At 53.3% G+C, this 20,545-nt stretch overlaps 1 protein-coding gene across 1 annotated transcript in view; it reads right to left on the reverse strand.

The window, feature by feature from the left end:
• Nucleotides 1–20,545, reverse strand: part of LOC111156345 (dynein heavy chain 10, axonemal-like) — a 131,428-nt gene that overhangs the window by 12,889 nt on the left and 97,994 nt on the right. Inside the window, 10 exon segments of the mRNA XM_022517120.1 lie at nucleotides 578–725; nucleotides 1,021–1,242; nucleotides 2,441–2,658; nucleotides 3,611–3,747; nucleotides 4,821–5,002; nucleotides 11,507–11,681; nucleotides 13,403–13,564; nucleotides 14,083–14,280; nucleotides 16,759–16,839; nucleotides 17,476–17,679. Coding sequence (XP_022372828.1) covers nucleotides 578–725; nucleotides 1,021–1,242; nucleotides 2,441–2,658; nucleotides 3,611–3,747; nucleotides 4,821–5,002; nucleotides 11,507–11,681; nucleotides 13,403–13,564; nucleotides 14,083–14,280; nucleotides 16,759–16,839; nucleotides 17,476–17,679 — 1,727 coding nt within the window.

Genomic DNA, 20,545 nt, shown 5'->3' on the forward strand with positions numbered 1-20,545 from the left:
ATCCATAAGATACATTAGTGGTTGCTAGGAGGGGGGGGGGGGGGGGGGAACGGAAGGATGATGGGGGACAACGACTAAAGCACACAGCATTGCTTTTTGGGGTGGTAAACCCTGATCCTGGTGATTGCATAATTCTGCATAGAATACACTAAAAACCACGGAGGTGTATGCTTTCAAAGGGTGAATTTCACAGTATGTGAATTACATCTCAACCCAAAGATTTTGAGGTATCTTTCCTCCAGTCCAAAGGAAAAAAAGTGACTGAGCATCTGGGGCCACCACGTTGTACAGGTAGGGGGACACAAAGATAAGGAAAACACGATGTCCAGCTTCAAGCTGCTCACAGCTGGGAGGCAACACACAGGTCAGAAAGCAAAGCCCAAGGCAGGTCATGCTGCCCTCAAGAACTCAATAGGGCGGGTGAGCAGAGAGGGGGAGGGCTCCGCCCAGGGGTGGACATTTCAGCTCGGCATTGCCAGGGGCGCAGGGCTGCCAGGTAGAGACGGCAGGAGAGGCAAGCTGTGCCCTGAGCACGGGAAGTGAGGGCAGAGGACACCCGGGGAGGAGCTGGCCATACCCGCAGGTTATTTTTCTCTTCTTTTCTTTTTATCCAGTTGAGGGCCTGCTGCTGCGGGTCGATGCAGAGGGGGAAGCGGCTGGCCCGGGTGGTGAGGATGCCATTCTGAATCGAGAGCTCATCAGGGGGCAGTCCCTGGGATCCCCACCTGGAAGGGACAGTGACAGGGAAGTCTGTCTTTCTTGTCAAGCTGTAACCAAGTGCTAAGGGTGGTAAGATTGGCCTTTAAGAACAATCTACCCACCCCCAGGCTGCTCAACCCTTCCCCAGGGCTGGGGAAGCTGGATTTGCAGCTCACCCTGCCGTTTCTGTACAGGCAAGTTGGCTACATGCCTCGCTCTCCCCCGCCAGGGTGATGCCCACGTGGACCACTCACCGGCCCCACCCCCTACCCCCCCCCCCCACCAGGCACCCACGTCCTCCGGGTTCAGGGTCGCACACACCTGCTGATCTCAACATCATCTGTGAGCAGGTTTTCTAACCGGAAAGGCTGGCTCAGAGGAATCTCCCGCTCCAGGATATCATTCTGCCAAACTTGGTAGACCATCTGGTCACGGAACTCCCACGTGAACGCGCCCTCGTAGCTCAGGAAAGCTGCGCAGAGCAGGCAGTCCCCCAGCAGCTTCACCCGCCGGTGCATCAGCTCATCTAGGTCATTCAGCCACCTGGAGCAGGAGATGGGGGCTGCGGTAAGCCGTTAGCTTCCAACACAATCAAAAGGAACATTCGCGAAGAACCACCTTGACACACTGCTAACGGGGCTAGCCAGAAGGAAACATCATTGGAGATAGTCCCTTCTTCTAGAAACAAAGTCAGAAGACCTTGTTCAATTTTAGGGCTCAGCAGAACCCAGCATCTAATGGGCTGGAGAAATGTTTATGGGAAGCATCTAGTCTCAAAGCTTATTTATTAAGTAGCAATCACATTGTGTCTTTTTTTTTTTAAATAAGTTTTTTTTAAAGACTTTATTTACTTATTTGACAGAGATCACAAGCAGGCAGAGAGGCAGGCAGAGAGAGGGGGGAAGGCAGGCTCCCCACTGAGTAGAGAGCCCGATGCAGGGCTCGATCCCAGGACCCTGAGATCATGACCTGAGCCGAAGGCAGAGACTTAACCCACTGAGCCACCCAGGTGCCCTGTTTCTGAATGCTTTAAATCAGTAGTTTGCTGACACGCCCAGCAGAACTCCTGAGCTCAGGTCTTGCTTGGTGACAAAATTCTACCCAAGATAAAAGGGAGTAGATGTTTCCCTTTGCCCCTTCTGCTAAACAGCGAAAACCTTCTAGGTTTTAGAAATACTGAAAATGGTTTGTTTCCCACAAGCAAACAGTATTTTCTAGTGTTTCCCCTATCACTTGCGCAGGTGCCTGATTAGAAACTACTCTTGCATCCAGCGGACCAGCTCTGGCCAAACGGCCTTGCCCCGAGGCACCAGACAGCCCTACCGGCTTAAAATTGAAGCTCAGGACTGAGCCAGACTCAAGAGCCCTTGGAAGAGAGCTGCCCCGCAACCAAGGTGGACCCCCCCCCCTCCAGACCCACCCGGGACGCACTCGGGGTTAAAGACCTCTAGGAAGTCAACATTTCCAGAACAGACAGAACCTTGCCAGAGGCCACGGGTGCCTCCCTGTCTCCACAGCTAGCCTGCCTCCGTCACCCTTGACAACTGTTCAATAAACCGCAGAACGTGTAAAATGGCCTTAGCCATGAGAGTAGTGAAATCCGAACTCTCCCAAGAGGTCTCCAGATAAAAGCACAGCGTGGTGGAAAGACGACACGGTAAGAGATTCGGGCCCAGCGTTCGCGGACAGACCACAGGGTCTCCCTCAGGGCTGTCATCGGAGGGGTTCCTCAGCCGCTGACCTGATGTTCTCAGACCCCAGCCCTGAGATGAGCTTGTCTGCCGCAATCAGCCGCCTCTCCATAATCTCGGCTTCTTCCTGCAGCATTTGCTTTTCCAGAATGGCGGCCTCGTACTTGGCCCCCAGGGCTTCCAGCTCCCTCTGGATCGCCGCCAACTCATTCTGGATCCTTTCTAGCTCACGCTTAGTGAGGTAGAAGTTCCGCTCCAGCCTGGCCACCTGAGGGAAGACAAGTCCCAGAACGGTGGGGAGGGGGACCACAGTGGAGCAGGGATGAACGAGTCTAACCCCGGGGCTTAGGTCTACACCACGTTTCTAATGTTGTTCCTACTTCTTGGGGCCACTGTATCCCCTGCTGAGGTACATGGCTCCTTTCCTTAGTCACCTAGCATTGGCTTCAAAAGCTCTAATCCCATTGGAAAACAAGATGTCCCACACCCAAGTTAGCAGACAGCTTTATTTCCATGTGCGCAGAGGTCACGGTAAAATGACACTGTGATTCTAAGTCAAAAACTCAAAAGAATGCGTCGAGAATAGTCCTCGCCTTCCACCTGGTCCCAAATTATCTAGGAACAAAATTCTGAGGGATAAAGCAGTGTCAAAATAGATCTCAAGATGATCAAATCAACCTTGTAACTCTCTTTGTAGTCTGTGTTCAACATGTTACTTTGACCCAATGGTTCTCAGGTGGGGCCGCCCCAGAGGACAGATGGCCACGTCTGGAGACATTCTGAGTGGTCAGATCTTGGGGGTAGGGATAATGGCATCCAGTGGGCGGAGGCAGGGGTTCCATTACACATCTTACAGAGCACATGACAAGCACTCACCCCCCCCCCCACCCCGAGAATGGTCCAGCCCCAAGGGTCATTAGTGCCAAGACACAGCATCCTGCTTGAATTACAGAGAATGATTTTTACCCGTTTATCCTACTCTTTCCACCCAAAATTTGAAAGCCTTCCAGACTTCGGTTCTGTCCGTCCATTCACGCTGTCTAGACGAGAGTGATATAATTCAGGCTTATCATTTATTAGCGGTGGTGGAGGGGGGAATGGTTATATGATGGAAAATCAGAACCTTGCCCGCATTTGTCCAGCAAAGCTGTGGATGTATTAATTCCAACTCCAGGTTACTCCCTGAGCAGCTCTGTTTAGGTCTTACTCATGGACAATACCTTTTCTCTTTTGGGCTTGATTTCTCTAAAAACGTCGCAGTAGCCCATCACAGCTTCAACAAACTTCAGCATCCCCAAGCCTGCTTTGCTCACAGCTTCCATTTCTTCAGTTGTGGTATTAAGAGTCTTCAAGAGGCCTGACGGTCAAAGATGGAATGGAATGATATTGATGGGTCACAAGCCCCATCTTGGGAAAACAAAATGGGAAATAAATCGCCGATGGACAAGCGTCACTAAATGAGTTTTGTGTAGGTGGGTGCTTAATAAGACATGAGTGAGGGGCACAGGTTATGGCCACCCAGGACATCCCTATGATCCAGGCACCTCTGTGTCCAGGGTGTCTGTGGGGACCCCCAACTGTGCATCAAAGTGGCTCAGAGCAGGTAGCTAGCTGGAATTCATAGGCTGTTATGGGTCACCATCACCTTTCCCCGCCCCCTCACCCCAGGGGTAATTTCACGCAAATGGAAACCCACCCAATCAATATTCAGGTAAAGAGAGGTCCTTGGGTTTTTTGTAGTTGTTGTTATCCTTTGTGTTTCATTTAGTTTTGTTTCTGAGTGGCTGAGAAAGAGCATTTGATAATAACATTCTGAACAAACCATGAAGATAAACAGTGACACTGTGAACTTGAATGGCTTTTTGCAAAGACTGAAACCTCGTTCCCACTGGCTGAGCATCTAGGTAGGACAGGCATCGGGCTCAAAGGGAAAGCCGGCATTCTATAACCGAAGACGGGAGGCTGGCTGTGGGCGGTCCCAACCCCTCCTCGCCTGTCTCCCAGGGACCTACAGGAGACTTCATACTGGCAAAAGGCGCAAGGGAGAAGTCAGGGTAGACCATCTCCTGCACCACCAAGCCTGATGCCCAAGATGGACCGAAGAGGAGGCCAGGCTGGGTTCCATAAGAGGATCCTATTTCCTAAGGGGAAACACCAGAGTGATTGTTCGTGAACGTTCAGAGGGCATAGGCTGCTACTGACCATCTAGCTCCCAGCTGTCCCATCTCACACAACAGTGCCTCCACGTTCCTCATTTCCTCTGGGAATGATCCTTCGGCTTATTCCGCCCAAAGAGCCACAGTGACAACTGACCCCAACAGGAGGGTTGGCCTCTGATAAGCCCCCTCTGTGCTCTCCATCCCTGCTCCCAAAGCCTGAGCTGTCAGACGGAGACAGACCCTGGCTCTTCCTGCGTCTGTCCGTACGCACCTCTGATATTTTTCACCTGGCTCTGCGTGATCGAATCAAAATCAATCTCCATCAGAGACCTCAGGAAATTCGGGTCAGACATCATGCCCTTGGCGGTCTTCCAGTTGAGTTCCTTGTACCCTTTCATGATGAGGATGCACTCACACACCGTCTGCACCTGTTTGGGGGGCTTGGCAAAGGATCTGGTGAGAAATAAAAATGTGTGTGAATCAGACCCAGGACGTGCCCAGGATCTAGCCTAAATGAGAGCTTAGAAAAGTTCCAGAAAGTTCCAGGAAAAATGGCTCAGCCCAGAGTCCTTTCTTAGAGGTGACACAGCATGGAGGCCAAGGAAGCCATATCCCAGCATGGACTTGGGCTCCTCGGGAGAGGGGGGAGCTGCTCCCAGGGCAGGGACTGGTCTCAGCCACCGGGGGCCAGAACCACAGGGGCAGATATCATTAAAATGCAAACCCAAGCCACCCAAGCATGAGTCACTAGGTCAAGGAGGAGCCTGAGAATCCGTGTTTCTAATCACAGCTTGGGGCAGCTTCTCAGACTCTGCCGCATAGCCACTGGCATTACTGCCGTCCTCCTCCTCCTCCTCCTCCTCCTCCTCATCATCATCATCTTCGTCCTCTTTTCCATTTACTAGATGAGGAGACGGGGCTCAGAGTGTCTGGACGGGCTGCCTGTGTCCACACAGCCTGTGGGGTCCAGGGCCCCCACATCCAGGGCTCCTTCCAGGCTAGGTCACCCCTTACCTGTTTCCTTTGCCTTTGAGGAGCCCAGACAGTCACTTGGCTCCTCCAAACCCTCAGATGTCCAGTGCCCTCCCCCCTCCAGGGCACCAAGACCCTCAACAAAGGGGCGAGCAAGCAGCAGCACCAGTACATACATGCAGGAATGGGAGGCATGTTAACTGCACTGGGGGCAGGGAGCAGGGGCGCTGGGCTGCCTGCTGCTCTCGAAGGCTCTCCACATCACGTGAGTCCTGCAGACGCCAGACCACGGAGAGAGCCAGAAGCTTCAGGAAAACGAAGAAGAGGTGAATGGAAGGAAGGAAAAGAGAGAAGACGGGGAGATGAGAGAGGCCCCCTGAAGATGACCTAGCGGGGAGGGGGAGGCAGGCAGGGGCCCAGCCATCCCAGCAGAAGGCCTGAGCAACTCAGAGGTGAGCGGGAGGGCGGGATGGGCCAAGAGCACAAGAACAACCCAAGCAGGGTAGAAGTATGGAGACTGTCTCTACTGGGCAAACGCCCCGGCCGCCCTGGCCCCAGGACCCCCGCCCACCAGCCTGCAGACAAGAGCGGCGAGAAGGAGCGACTCAGCGCAGGGACAAGCCAGGGCAATGACTCCAGCATGAAGACCGGTGATTAAAGTGGTGGTCCTGAGTCACCAGGGAAAGGTGCAATTACACCGGCATTAGGTGCTTGCGAAAGCCCACAACGCCGTCAGCTGCCTTTAAAAGGCTTCCTTCCGGGGTGGGGGACGGAGGCCAGGCCCAGGCCACTGATTTTTGAAGAATCAGAGGAGGAAAGAATCGGTGAAATGTTTTCAGATAGAAGACAGAAAGGACCCCAGCCCCAGTGAAGGGTCCTGAGCCTGTGGGCAAGTTGTAAACCATCCAGCGTTCTCGGTTTTCCCACCTGCAAAATGGGGAGGCAGAGCCAGACCTTCCCGCTCCCAAACCCTGCGATCCTGTGAAAGTGACGTTCTCGGCCCTCAGCTGACAAGCTAGTACCTGGAGCCGTGTTTCTACAGAAGGTATTGCTGTCGTAACACAGGACAACTGAGGTATTAGTAGTCCTGAGGTTCTCAGTCTGGGAAATAGAAACATTTTTGTTTCATTTCCTTTCTCCTATCACAAAAGAAACTCAGGAGAGGGTGCCTGGGTGGCTCAGTGGGTTAAAGCCTCTGGCTTTCAGCTCGAGTCATGATCCTGGGGTCCTGGGATCGAGCGCCACATCAGGCTCTCTGCTTGGCGGAGAGCCTGCTTCCCCCTCTCTCTCTGCCTGCATCTCTGCCTACCTGTGATCTCTATTAAATAAATAAATAAAATCTTAAAAAAAAGAAAAAAGAATCTCAGGAGAGAGAGAGAGGAGGAGGATATGCTGCCCTCCCTGGAGGGAAAGAGTCGTCACAAATGCCACTCCCTACCTTCCCTCGCTCTAATTACCCCGACGCTCCGACTGTGTCTGCTTTTCCCTCAGCCCAAGCTCCTGCCAGCCTCAGAGAGGGCCCTCCTCTAGCCTCCATCCTACAGCTGGTGGATCCCTACTCTCTAGTCCCAGCTCAGTGTAAATGTCACTTTCAAGAGATGCCTGGGTGACTCGGTCGTTAAGTGTCTGCCTTCGGCTCAGATCATGATCCCGGGGTCCTGGGATTGAGTCCTGCATCGGGCTCCCTGCTCAGCGGGAAGCCTGCTTCTCCCTCTCCCACTCCCCCTGCTTGTGTTCCCTCTCTTGCTGTGTCTCTGTCAAATAAATAAATAAAATCTTCCAAAAAATAAGTACATAGATAAATAAATGTCCCTTCTAGGGAACAGGGGAGGCGCCTGGGTGGCTCAGTTGGTTAAGCATCCAACTCTTGGTTTTGGCTCAGGTTGTCATCTCAGGGGGTTGGGATAGAGCCCCACACTGGGTTCCACACTCAGTATGGAGTCAGCTTGAGTTTCCCTCTGCCTCTGTCCCTCACCTGCCTCTCAAATAAATAAACCTTAAAAAAAATAAATGTCACTTCCTAGGGAATACCTTCCCCGACTCCCCACCCCCCAGACTAGGTGAGGTTCCCCCATTATCCACAGTCATGGCAGCAAAGACCGTCCCACCCTAACTTCTTGGGTGATTTTCCTGTACGTGTGGGATTCCTGCATGAACGCCCGTGCCTTCCTGAGAGTGTCAGCTGAATGTAATGAAGGCCTTGCCTGCTGGCTCATGGCTGCTCAGCCCCAGTGCCAGGATGGGGGGGGGGGTGTGGGCACCCAAAGACTGCCAAATGAATGGAAGGAAGAAGAGTAAAATCGCAAGCCAGTAACGAAGGGAGCCTTTTGTACTACAGAGGATCACCCACTTCTGATCTTCATGACTCCTACTCTCCCTGCCTTAACATCTGATGATTTCAACAAAGAGGGTTGAGCATTACAGAATGAAATTGTCAAGATGTCAGCTGGATCATCACATTTAACATCCAAACAACCTAAAGGAAGCCAGATTATAGTCACCTGGAAAAAATAAAATTGGATCCAGACTCACAGTGAACCCCTGGAAAACCCAAAAGATCAAATATTTAACTGTACAGAAATGAACTGTAAAAGTATGGGAAGAAATCATGGGGAAATTGTTTTATAATCCTACAGGTTTAAAAGGCCATTTAAGTATGACACGATATCCAAAGGCCACAAAATAAAATATTGCTAAAGTCTGTCATGTAAATACAAAAGTCTTATACACAGCAAACACAAACACACACACAAACCTCACAATCAAACTCAAATGGCCAATGAGCCACTGGGGAAAATATCTACAACTCACATCATGGTTAAAAACTCAGGTTCCTGGGTGGCTCAGTGGGTTAAGCCTCTGCCTTCGGCTCAGGTCATAGTCTCAGGGTCCTGGAATCGAGCCCCACATCGGGCTCTCTGCTCAGCGGGGAGCCTGCTTCCCCCTCTCTCTGCCTGCCTCTCTGCCTACTTGTGATTTCTCTCTCTGTGTCAAATAAATAAATAAAATCTTAAAAAAAAAAAAACTGATCTCCCTATCACGTAAAAAGCCACTGGAACTGAATAAGAAAAAAAAAATGAGCACTAACAATTAACAGATAAACGTGCAAAGCTTATGAACAGTTCACAGAAAAAGAAATACACACGACCCTCATACACATTTTTCACATATGAAAAAAAAGGCCAACGTCACTTGCAATAAGGGAAATGCACATTAAAACTACACAAACACCGCTTTTCATCTACAAAACAAGCAAAAATCCAAATGCATTATAATGCTCTCCACTGGCGAGGCTATGAGGAAGCAGGCACTGAGGTGGATTGCCAGGGGCGCATAAGTGGGCTCCACCCCCAGGGAGCACATTAAGCAGCACCTGTTGACATTACAAACACAAAGCCTTGGACTTGGGAGATTCCACCCTAGAAATAGAACCTTCCAGTGGACTTGCCCAGCTGCACAATGAAGTAAGGTCAGGGTTATTCTTCGCCACGCAGTTCGTGAAGGCAGAAGACCGGCCACAAGCTGAAACTTCATAAACTGGGGCTGGTTAAACAGAGGGCGACAGGGCCGTCCAGTGGAACGTGATGAACTCTTCTCAGACATGGGGGAAGTTCATCACACAGCAACACGCGAGAGATCTCCAAAACACACTGTTCACCGGAGAAGCCAAGATATAGGAAAATGTGTAGAGTATAAGACCATTTACACACCAAAAAAAGAGGAGGAAACAAGGGCACTCAGGTATCCCTTGTTCTACCACTAACCTTCAGAATCTAAAGCCGGGAACTGAAGAGACACGTGTTTATCTGATTGCCTTGATCATAAAAACTTTCTGGATCCATATGTGAGAGCAGAAAGACAGTGGGTACCTGTTGTGTGGGGGGAGGGGAACTCCGCTGATGGGGCAGGTGGGAGGGGCTTTCACACGTCATTTTGATGTCAGACTGTGATCCTAGCTCATGCTTACTTGGCACTGACAGTGTGGTGAACCCAGTCCTGGAGCTCTTCCTGTAATAGTTCAGTCAGTCCATCTTCCCAACAGCCCTCATGCCATGGGGACAATGATCATCATCCCCATGTCACAAATCAAGAAACTACAGCACATGGGGCGCCTGGGTGGCTCAGTGGGTTAAGCCTCTGCCTTCGGCTCAGGTCATGATCTCAGGGTCCTGGGATCGAGCCCCACATTGGGCTCTCTGCTCAGCGGGAGCCTGCTTCCTCCTCTCTCTCTGCCTGCCTCTCTGCCTACTTGCGATCCCTGTCTGTCAAATGAATAAATAAAATCTTTAAAAAAAAAAGAAAGAAAGAAAGAAAGAAAGAAACTACAGCGCAGAGAGGTTAAGTGAGTTGCCAGAGGTCACACAGCCCATAAGAGGCAGAGCCCTGCATGAACATATCATCTACTCCAATAATCATGTTTTTAAAAATTATTCCTTTTAGGTCTTAGGCCATTTCTACTTTCTCAGGGATGAGCTGAGCCCCCGTCTCACACCTGTCTCAGGCGTGATGCAGGCATTCCTCGTTCACTGTGGGGACAGGTAGAGAGCTCTCCATTTAGTTCTTCAGAAGCCCCATCTCTCCCCTCCCCCTTGAGCTGATGTGGGGACCCACAGCCCCTTCTAGCCAAATGAACCCCCTTCAGAACTTCTCCCCAACTCTCTGCTCTTACAGAATTTTTCTGCTGCTGACCTGGGTATGGTGCCCAAAATTTGTGTAACTACAATTGGCTCTTTCCCTTGAAAACGTGTATGCTGATGGTCTGTCCCCCAGCACAGCTGGCCATGCCTTTCTGCTTCATTCCGGCGCCTCGGTTTGAACATCTGACTCACACCACTGAGACTTTAAAACGTCCGTCCTTATACCCTCCATCAACCGCGCTCCGCAGAACTGAAAGAATGACTTCTTGCCAACAGCGGCAGAGTCTGCCGATGACCTCCCAAGAACTGCTTCGGTCCCCCGCCCTGGAACCAGCCAGGCATTCGGTTCAAATCCCCAAGTATCACTAATGAGCAAACAACCAGGGCACAGCCTTCAACAGAGGAAAGCTGCTCGGCCTTTAGGAAGAGGAAGAAGCACCAAGAACAAGCCTCGTTCTGCAGGGAGCCCAGGACGGAAAGTCAACCAGCGACCTGGAAACAGGAGACTCTCTCACCGGAGGCCTGACTGTGGGGCCAGAAGGACTGAACCCCATCTGACAACGAGGATGTGATGGGGACAGCTGGGGGGCTGAGAGTTGCAAGCGGAGGTGTGGGGGGGTTACTAGGGGGGGGTTACTGGGGGGGGGTACTAGGGGGGAGCTAGGCAGACAGGGCAGTGCGCCTTCCTGGCTTCAGTCTCGGTGCTAAATTTACCAGCGAGATCCCTTAACGGGGCCCCAGGGTCAGACCACACAATGCGGGGAGAAAGCTCCCCCACCAGCCCCACACCAGGCTCTTGTTCCTGGAAGTGCTCTGGTGGTGGCAGACGCGGTCGTTTTACAGGTTGTTTGCCAAATGCCTGGGGGCCACAGCGAGGAGCCCCTCTCCCCACCCCTCTCAAGCCTGTTTGGCTAGAAAGGGGCCGGGCATCCCCTCTCGGCTCTCAGCTCGTGGCCCGTCTCTGTCACACTCTCTTTGGCGGGGCAATGGTCCCCTGGATCAGGTGTCCTGTGGCCGTTTAGGGCAGATACTGGTGTGGCGCTTCCTGTGGAGAGCACTGGCCCACTGAGCTCTGGGACTCTGCCCCCTTCTCTGAGACAGCCTGGGTCCAGAGCCAAAAGGCCCTGCTCCCTCCTGGCTCGGGGGGACCCGGGGTGCACCAACTCCCTGCCCAGGGCCCCAGCTGCCTCATCTGCAAATGAGGACAGGACCCACGGCCTTAGAAAGCACTCAGCCCAGTGGCCGGCCCATGATGGATCTCCATAAGTGTCTGACTGCCAGGAGGAATGGAATGGCTGTCAGGAGCGCCACGGGCAGCCACACACGCATGGAGATCGCCATCGGTCACCTGATCTCGGTCACATCTGATTTGTCCAGCTTCTGCAGCTCCAGCTTGGCGGCCTCTAGGATGGGCATGACCTCGGCGAGGGCCATCTCGGCCTCCGCCTTCTCCACCGCAATGATCTTGTTCTGCTCTTCTATCTCCATGGCTTTTTCCTCTGCGAGCTTCTTCTTTTCTTCGGCTGTGGGGGGAGAGGCTGGTGAGTGAGGATGCTGGCATGGAGAGGAGACACCACCACCACGGAGACAAAGCCGCACACAGCCCACCAAGGCCAGTGCTGGGCTGTCAGGGGATCTAACACTCTTGGGCCAATATGGCAGCCTTGGGTGTTCCTGCTAGAGCAGAAGTTCTCAGCCGGCAGGGGGTCTCCAACACCAGGACCGCTGCTGACTCCGATTGGCCCAGCCATGTCCCACCACTCCATCCCACGGGACAGACCCCAGCCCTGCGTAGCTTGTGTGAGTGGAGGACACCAGGGCTACCCTTCCTGTCTTTCTGGTTCACAGAGATCTCTCTGCTTCTCATCACCATCTCCAAGGTTTGTTCAGACCCCGCTGAAAAGTCACCCCTCGTAAGGTGGCCTGCCCCTTCGGTCACTCTGGATCCTCTATTTGCTTCATGACACTAATCGAAATTGGGCATTTCACTTAATTGTTGGCTCACTGATTGTCTGGTTCTAGTCACTGGAACGTAGGTATCTCCCCAAGGTCTGGAAGCCTGATCCCTAGCACAGAGATTGGCTCATGGTAGCTGTACTGGGCTGAAGAGTGTCCCCCACGATCCACGTCCACCAGCGACCTCAGAATGTGACCTTATCTAGAAAGAGGGTCTTTGGACATCTAATGAGTTCACGTGAGGTCATACTGGGTTAGGGGGTCCTAAATCCAATGGCTTATGTCCTTATAAGACAAGCACATGAGGACACGGGGACATAAAGGGAAGTGGCCACTGGCACCAGACACTTAGATGAACTTAAAAGCTACGGACTGCCGACAAATGCCGGAGGCTGGGAGAGGCAAGGAGGGGTCCTCCCCCAGAGCCTTTGGAGGGAGCATGGCCCCCGACACCTTGATTTCAGACTCTGGCCTCCAGAACCGTGAGAGTAAACTTCTGTTGTTCGAAGCCCCCCAGCTGTGGCCATTTGTTTGGGCAGCTCTAGGAAATAAGTACACTGTCTCTTATCTGGGGGCACCCAGGTGGGACTGGAGCCCAAGGACTTGAGCATCACAGCCCTGCTCATAACCACTTTGGTGTACTGTCATCCCGTGTGCGGGGTCCCCCGCTAAAGTTCTTGCGGACTCTGCTTTAGCAAATGGCCCCAGGAACCCATATAGTGGGTTCTTGAAAAACGTATGCTGGATGCCCTCGGATTTTCCAGTGCAGCGTCCTCTATGGAGTCATGCCCACAGTCAACAAGCAAGCATCGACTGAGCCTCTGTAGGGGGCAAAGTGTGTAGGGACCCTAATGCTATGCAGGATCCTGGCCCTGGGAGAGATCTTGGCCCTCAGAGAGATTCTCGCTGGAGCAGCAGGAGGACAAACGCATGGGAAGAAGGAAGCGAGGTCACAGCCGTGAAACCATCAGAACTGAACAGCAGAGCAGAGACTGTCAACACTGTCAGGGTGCCAGGAAGAGGGGTCCACGGGGTGACTATCACAGAGGAGATGGGCCTGGACTAGAGCCGTGTGGCAAGGAGGGCCAGAGTGACTGCAGGTGATCTCAGAGCTGAGGGGACCAATGGGGGCCCTCAAAGCCCCACACGCAGGAACACTCATCACGCTCAGGAGAAAAAGGGTGGGCTGACAGGTGGCTTCTCGGGGATGTCCCCCAGTGGAGCTCTGTCCTATCTAGGGGAGCCCTGCTGCCCCCCCAACCCTCCACTGAGCTGGCCCCACACTGACCTATGGCCGTGTTGGTGGCGATCTCCTCCAGCAGCGCCTCGCAGGCAATGGACTTCTCTGCCAGCACGACCTTCTGCACAGCCAGCTTCTGATTCAGCTCATCTAGCTGGATGGTGGCCTCCTTCAGCTTGTCCAGCCCCCCCTCCAGACGCTTGCATTGAGCTGTGGAAAGAGAATAGCTGTATTCCTCACCAAGGTGGGTGCGGTTCCCCACACACTCGGGCAAGCATTCCGGGGGCCTCCCTGGAGATTCAATTCACTGGGGCTCAACCTAAAAAATCATCTTCGTGAGACATCAGACAGCATCAAGGACCTCCACCACCGTGCCAGGACCACATCAGCCAAAATAAATGTATTTCTGAAAACAGCACTTCCCTTAGCCAACAGCCAGAGCCAGAGCATTTTTTTTTCAAAAGCATTTTCTAACAGAGCGTGTTGCTGCCCTCGCACCCTATCTCTAGGCAGGGAAGACACAGAGCTCCAAAGTGCACAACCCAACACCAACAAAGAAAAATATGAGCGAGCCAGGCCTCTCCCACCTAGAAGAATCGCTCTGGGAAGTAAAACCTGGAATGTGCTGCACATTTGTCTTCCTTAGCTCCTGCTAATGAAGCACTTGCTGAAAGACGAGGTCAGCACTTGGATCCTACATGTTCCCCATCCCATTCCCCCCATCTTACCTGTGTTATACTGAGTTTTCTCATCCAGCAGCTTTGAATATGTGTTAATAAAGTCCAGGTAGTTTTTGGGGGTTACATAGTTGCTACGCCTCAATTTCTGTAGAAATTGTTTGCTGAACTCATTCACGGATTCATGGACCAAAACAACGTGCTCCACCACACCATCTGTGTTTTCCGCCGGGATCATCGGATTAGTCCCTGAAGAGAAAGGAACGGGGAAAATGCCTCTAAGGCAGTGGGAAAGAGCAGGCTCCTGAAGAGTTAAACACAACATTCCTGTCCGACCCAGCAATTCCGCTCCGAGGCATGGACCCACAAAGCCCTGAAAGTGTCAAGACTCTTGCAGGCAACGCTCACAGCTGCGCTACTCGTGACAGCCAAAAGGGGAAGGGACCCAGTGTTGGTCAACAGATGGCCGGATAAACAGAATGCGGTCCATCCCTACGACGGAAGAAAGGAAACTGTCCCATGACACAACACGGATGAACTTCGAGAACAGGCTAAGGGTAAGAAGCAAGGCCCGGAAGGACACACGTTGCACGATTCAACTTCATACGAAGTCTCTGGAACAGGCAAATTCAGAGAAAGAAAGTAGTTGAGAGGTTATGGGTGGGGGTCTGGGGTGGGGGGAACGGGAAGTTGGTGCTTCACAGGGACAGTTTCCATTTTACAAGGTGGAAGGTCTGGAGCTGGACGGCAGTGGCAGCTGCCCAAGAATGTGAATGTGCTTCACACCTCTAACTCGACTCCTGAAAATGGTTAAAATGGCAAATTTTATGTTATGGATGTTTAAGCACAATAAGAAGATGATATAAAAATGTTTAATAGATGGGGCGCCTGGGTGGCTTAGTCAGTTAAGTATCTGCCTTCAGCTCCGGCCATGATAACAGGGTCCTGGGATCAAGTCCCACGTCAGGCTCCCTACTCGGTGGGGAGCCTGCTTTTCCCTCTCCCTCTGTCTGCTACTCTGCCTACTTGTGTTCTCTACCTCTCTGTCAAATAAATAAAATTTTTTAAGAAAATGTTTAATAGAGAAAGCAAAAGAGCACCTGGTTGGTGGCTCTCCTGGACCATGGGACTGATACATGCTCTGCAGGCAGGAAGGTCTGTCTCCCGGGCTGGCTATGCCACTGTCCCGGGAGGGGGCCAGGGGTTTCAGGAGGGAAATGCACCCAGTGTCACTGCTGGATCCCTTGTGCCTGGCACGCAGTGGGCACAAAGTGGGCCTTCCTCTAAGTCTGTTGAAACCATCCATCATCTCTTCCACTGCTCAGATCACAGCCCTTGGACCACCCAACAGACAGCACAACACACTCCTCGCCACGCAGAATGGGCCTGCAACTAAGAAGAAGGAAGACAAGATTGACGAAATGGAACGGTTCAGCCAGAGGCTGCAGGTTTGATCTGAAATTATACGAGGGGCTGGAACACCATAGCCCACAGAGAAAAACCCTGCCTCCCAAGTATTCACACTTTGGGGCATGGTTAGCCCAACACCAGGGAATCTGTTCAAAGAAAAAAAAATTCTAAGCGAATTCCACGCGGTGTTCTTTAGGACACAGAGCTGCTGCGTGGTGATGGCAAACCAAAGCGCTGTGAGCACACGGGGATGGTTCATGGGCCTGCGGGGCTGGTGGACCACACAGGACACGCCCATCCCACTGCCTGGTTTTGTAAGCGCAGTTTCACGGGAACACAGATCCAGCAGCAGACGTGAGAAGCTGCCGCAGAGCCTGCGTGACCCACACAGCTGGAAATACCTATCACCTGGTCCTTTACAGGCCAAGTTTGCGGATCCCCCCGTTAGATGGTGAGTTCCATGGGGAGCACAGAGCCACACTTGTCCCTTTCCCCTGCACGTTGATTAGCATTACGAGTTCTCCCTGGGTGAACTGATAAGCGACTCATTTTCTGAACACAGAGGTAGAAGGTGGAAACTATTTGCAGACCCACCTGGTATCATTTGATGTCAAGATCCAGACAAAAACGCTTTTCCCTAAAGAAACATTGACTTGCTTTCTTATTCCGGAGAGTAAAATTAATAATCAAGGACTTAAGTGTTTGAAACTTCTGAGCAAATTCAGCACTGATTATCAGTCTCCTGAAAGGTCCTCTGGGTATTCTCTGAGTCAGGGATCAGCCCGCTTTTCCTGTAAAGAGCTCGGTGAAAATGCAGCCTCCGTGGGCCATATGGTCTCTGCTGCAATTCCTCAACCATGCAGTCTGGAGCTTAAAGTAGCCACAGACACCGCGTTCACTGACAAATGTGTTCGTGTCCCCATCACAGTCTGTTTCCCGAAACAAGCCGTGGGTCCCATTTGGTCCAAAGACCATGATGTGCCAGCCCCTGCTCTGGTAGGGGCCAATCCGTCAGACGCCCCACTGAGCATGGAGCCCAACGCAGGGCTCAGAGCCCAGGACCCTGAGATCCCAACCTGAGCCACAATCAAGACGCTGAACTGACTGAGCCCCCCAAGTGGCCCCAGTGCCCTGTGAAATCCCTTTAGATTAAAACACAGTATGAACCAAAAACACATTGACAAACTTCAAAGCCTTCATGGCCCTGAGGGTGAACGGTGAAGGGATCTACTGGACCAAAATTCAAAGTCAGAAAAGTGATAACAAGTTATTTTGTTATACCATTGGCGCGCCCCACCCCCATTAGCGGTCACGTACCTAAAAAGGACTTAGCAACGGCGAGGAGGGCTTGAGAAGGCCAAGGCATGAACCAGTCGATACCAGTGTTATTTACAAGACCTTGAGAAGAGGGAGAGACAAAAGAGATGCTCAAGGACGGGGACACGGTCTTCAGCACCAGGCATGGTGGTAGAAGTGCTGGATGCGTCCAAGACTAACTCAGCCAGAGCAGAATTTCTCAGCCTCAGCGTGGCAGACTTTCGCCTGGACGGTCCTGCATGGCGGGGTGTCTGGGCAACACGGAGCGTTCAGGGGCACTTGGTCTCTACCAACCAGATGTTGGTACCACACCCCCCAACCCATGGATGCGAGCAGCGGAAATGTCTCCAGGCACTGACAAATGTCCCTGAGGGTGCCAGTAAGGTCACCCCCCCACTCCAGAACCTCTGCTCTACAGGTCAGGGACTGCATTTTCCCCGAGGCTGGCAGGATGGTCGCAACAGAAGAGAGAAGGCTCAGTACCTGCCACGACCAGGGCCTATGAGCCTTTCCTGGTGGGGGGAGACAGCGCCCCCTGTGGGCAGCCCGGGAGCCTGCTGGCCATTGGGAGGGACAGAGCAGGCTCCGTCCTACAAGGCAGGGCCCATGTGCCAGCCCCGGGGACCACCCCGAGTTTTGCTCTGCTGGGGACACCTTGCCGGGGTGGATGTAGGATGTAGCATGCCGGGATGGCGATGTAGGCTCAGCCCCAGGCACCTGGGAAATTCCTGCACCGGGTCCTCAGGGTGTCCCCCACCGGCGACATGCCCAGGACAATGTGCAGGTTGTTGGCACTCTTGTTCACGAAGTACTGCCACACGGACTCCTTGGCCGGGCCCGTGCCTTGCTTCAGGGCTTCCGGTCCGATCTGACTGAGGATCGTCTCCTTCTCCTCTTCCGGGAAAAGCGCGGGTATGATCCCTGGAAAACGAAGACCAACGCTGGGTTTCCCAGCCTGGGGTAATCATCTCTCTAGGCACCGAAATGACAGAAGCACAGCATCCCCGGAAGAGCAGGGGACACCAAGACCAAGGAGCAGGGCCTGGGCCCGGGCACTGAGCCCCACTTTGAGCCTCAATCTCGTCGGTGAAATGAGAGAAATAAATGCCTCCTGCTCACCTGGGAGGTGATCGCGAGCAGCAAAGCCAGGATACTCAACCGGGGGCAAGTGTGCCCCCTAAGAGACATTTGGCAATGTCTGGAGTCTTGTTTGGTTCCCCCAGCTCGGGTGTGTGTGTTGGGGGGACGCGCTAATGGCACGGGGGCGGCGAGAGGCCAAGGGTACAACCAACAGGCCCGGGACGCCCGGGAGAGCCACTGATGTCAGCAGGACCAGGGATAAGAAACCACTGCCAGGCGTAACAGCTCCAGAAAATATATTAATAACCTTGACCATGCGGGGTGCTATTTAAGTGAGGCCCCCAGGAGCTCTCTTGGCCTTCACAGAAAATACAGCCCAGACCTGCAGTGGGGCTTACAGATACGGAAAACAGGGCTGACCCGTCCCCCTCTGCTCACCAGCCTGCAATCCATGTATGCAAAGTCTGATGCCAACCCAGGGCTGCGTGTGCTAAATGCCACGTCCGTAGCCCAGACCGTAGATGCCCCGGGCTCTCAGGAGCCTCGAAGCCACTGCTGCCACAGAGAGGCTTCTTGGGGGAGGGAGATTCGGCGTGGCACGGGAGCCAAGATCAGGAGGAAATGGACAACTTGGCCCCAGCCTGGAGTGTGGAGCTCTGCTGTTTGTGCACACGCCTGCCCCCTGCCTACCCATCCCCACTTCCTGGCCACTAGTCCCTCTTTTCCTTTGGAAAATCACTTCCCCATTCTATGCCTGCCTGTGGTTTGGGTGGTCTGCCCCATCAGAAGCCCTGCATCGACCGCCCGAGGGATGGGCTCAGGGGTGGGCATGGGATCCAAGCCGACCCGTGGGACCCCTGCGGGGGACTCCAGCCGCAACACCTGAGAAAGTGAGTCTCGTCCACCCAGGCTGAACCAGCAGGCTGCTAGAGGGGGGCAGGGAGAGTGTGGCAGGCAGGAGGACGAGCGTGGGCTAGAAGCAGGGGCAGGACGGCCTGTAAGGAGGGGAGGGGAACTCGGGCCGCAGAAACAGAAGTCCGCCCGCGGAGACCCAGAACACGGAAAGCGTGGGACAGAGGGAACTGGTGACATGCACGGACAGCCAGGTTGTAAGAAGCAGGGAGAGGAACAGAGAGATGCGTGTGAAGAGTCAAGGTCAGAAATGATGAGGGTCTGGCTCTGACGGAGGGTAAAGGGGATGCAAGGGAAGGGACAGGTTTCAGAGAAAGCCTGATGGGGGAGAGGCCAGGAGTCGACACACCCCGAGGTTCAGGCCTAATGAGAATTCTGGAATAACGAAGTAAACTGGGAAGGTGCAGAGGGAGCCCGCGGACGACAAGAAAGCAGTCCGAGTCTCACTAGCTGGGATGTTGTCTTACTATAGCTACACCATTCCAAATTAGTAGCATGCCTTCTGGTTAAATATCTGATGGGTTCCCTACGGAACCAGCCGACCTAGCAGGCCCGGGGCTGCGCTCCTTCCAAAGGCTCGCGTGCAGGATTGGCCCCTGGCCAGCATCGGGGAACCTGGACTTTGGGAGGGGTCCTCCCGCCGTTCATCCATCCGAGTGGCTCACTGTGCTGACCCCACCTGCCTCCCCCCTGGAAATCTGGAACTCTGGTTGGGGCCAGGCAGCACGTGCCTACGTGACCAGCCCCCAGTGAAGCCCCTGGGTGCTGAGTCTCTAAGGGGCTTCCCTGGGAGAACATACTGCCCATGGGGTGTCACAGTCAGACGAGGGGGAAGCTAGCGTGTCCTGTGAGACTGCCCTACTAGAGGGTTCTGGGAGCCTGTGCCTGGCTCCCCGGACGTCCCCCCCATGCGCCCCTTCCCCTTGCTGATGGTGCTTTGTGACCTTCTGTAATTACATCGTGGCCGTGTGTTCTGTAAAAGATGGAGGAACTCGCCCCTGGTTCTCCTCCTACCATCTCAGCCTCTGGCTCACTCCCCCGCTTCTCCCTGCACCTAGCGCTGGGCTCACCTGATTTCTTGCACTACCCCCCATCCCCAGATGGTTCCATCCATTCCCAAGGCTTGGGGAACCACACGCCAGTGATGCTAAAATCGACATCTCCACCCCGGGCCCCTATTCTGAAAGCCAGACCCCTACAATCCAACGGCCCATCTGCTAATGAATTGTGTTGCCCCCAGGAAGAGACGTTGAAGTCCTCAGGACCTCAGAATGTGACCTCACTCAGAAACAGGGTCTTTTAGGAAGTCATCCAGTTAAAGTGAGGTCACTGAGATAGGTCTTAAGCCAGGACAACTGATGCCCTTGTTATAAAAAGGGGAAATGTGGACGTAGCGACAGACATGTTGACCCCAGGAGAGCATGTAGGCACAACCCGGGCAAGGCAGCCACGAGGCAGGGAATCAGAGAGACCAGCAGAAGCTGGAGAGAGGCCTGGGACAGTCTCCCCCAGAGTCCCAGAAGGAACCACCCCTTCCCACACCGTGGTGTAGGACATCCAGACTGCGAGACAATAAATGGTAGTGGTTTTAGATTTTTTTTGAAGGGATCTCGACCCCCAGCGTGGGGCTTGAACTCACAACCCTGGGATCAAGAGTCACTTTCCACTGACTGAGCCCACCAGGCACCCCAAGTGTCCGTGGTTTTCAACCACCCGTCCTGTCATACTTCCTTACAGCAGTCCTAGCACACCAATACATGCTCTGACGTCCTGTTTGGATTCCTCCAATGTGTAA

The sequence above is a fragment of the Enhydra lutris genome, unplaced genomic scaffold, assembly GCF_002288905.1.
Source record: "Enhydra lutris kenyoni isolate GAN:26980312 unplaced genomic scaffold, ASM228890v2 scaffoldscaffold46, whole genome shotgun sequence".
Classification (NCBI taxonomy): domain Eukaryota; kingdom Metazoa; phylum Chordata; class Mammalia; order Carnivora; family Mustelidae; genus Enhydra; species Enhydra lutris.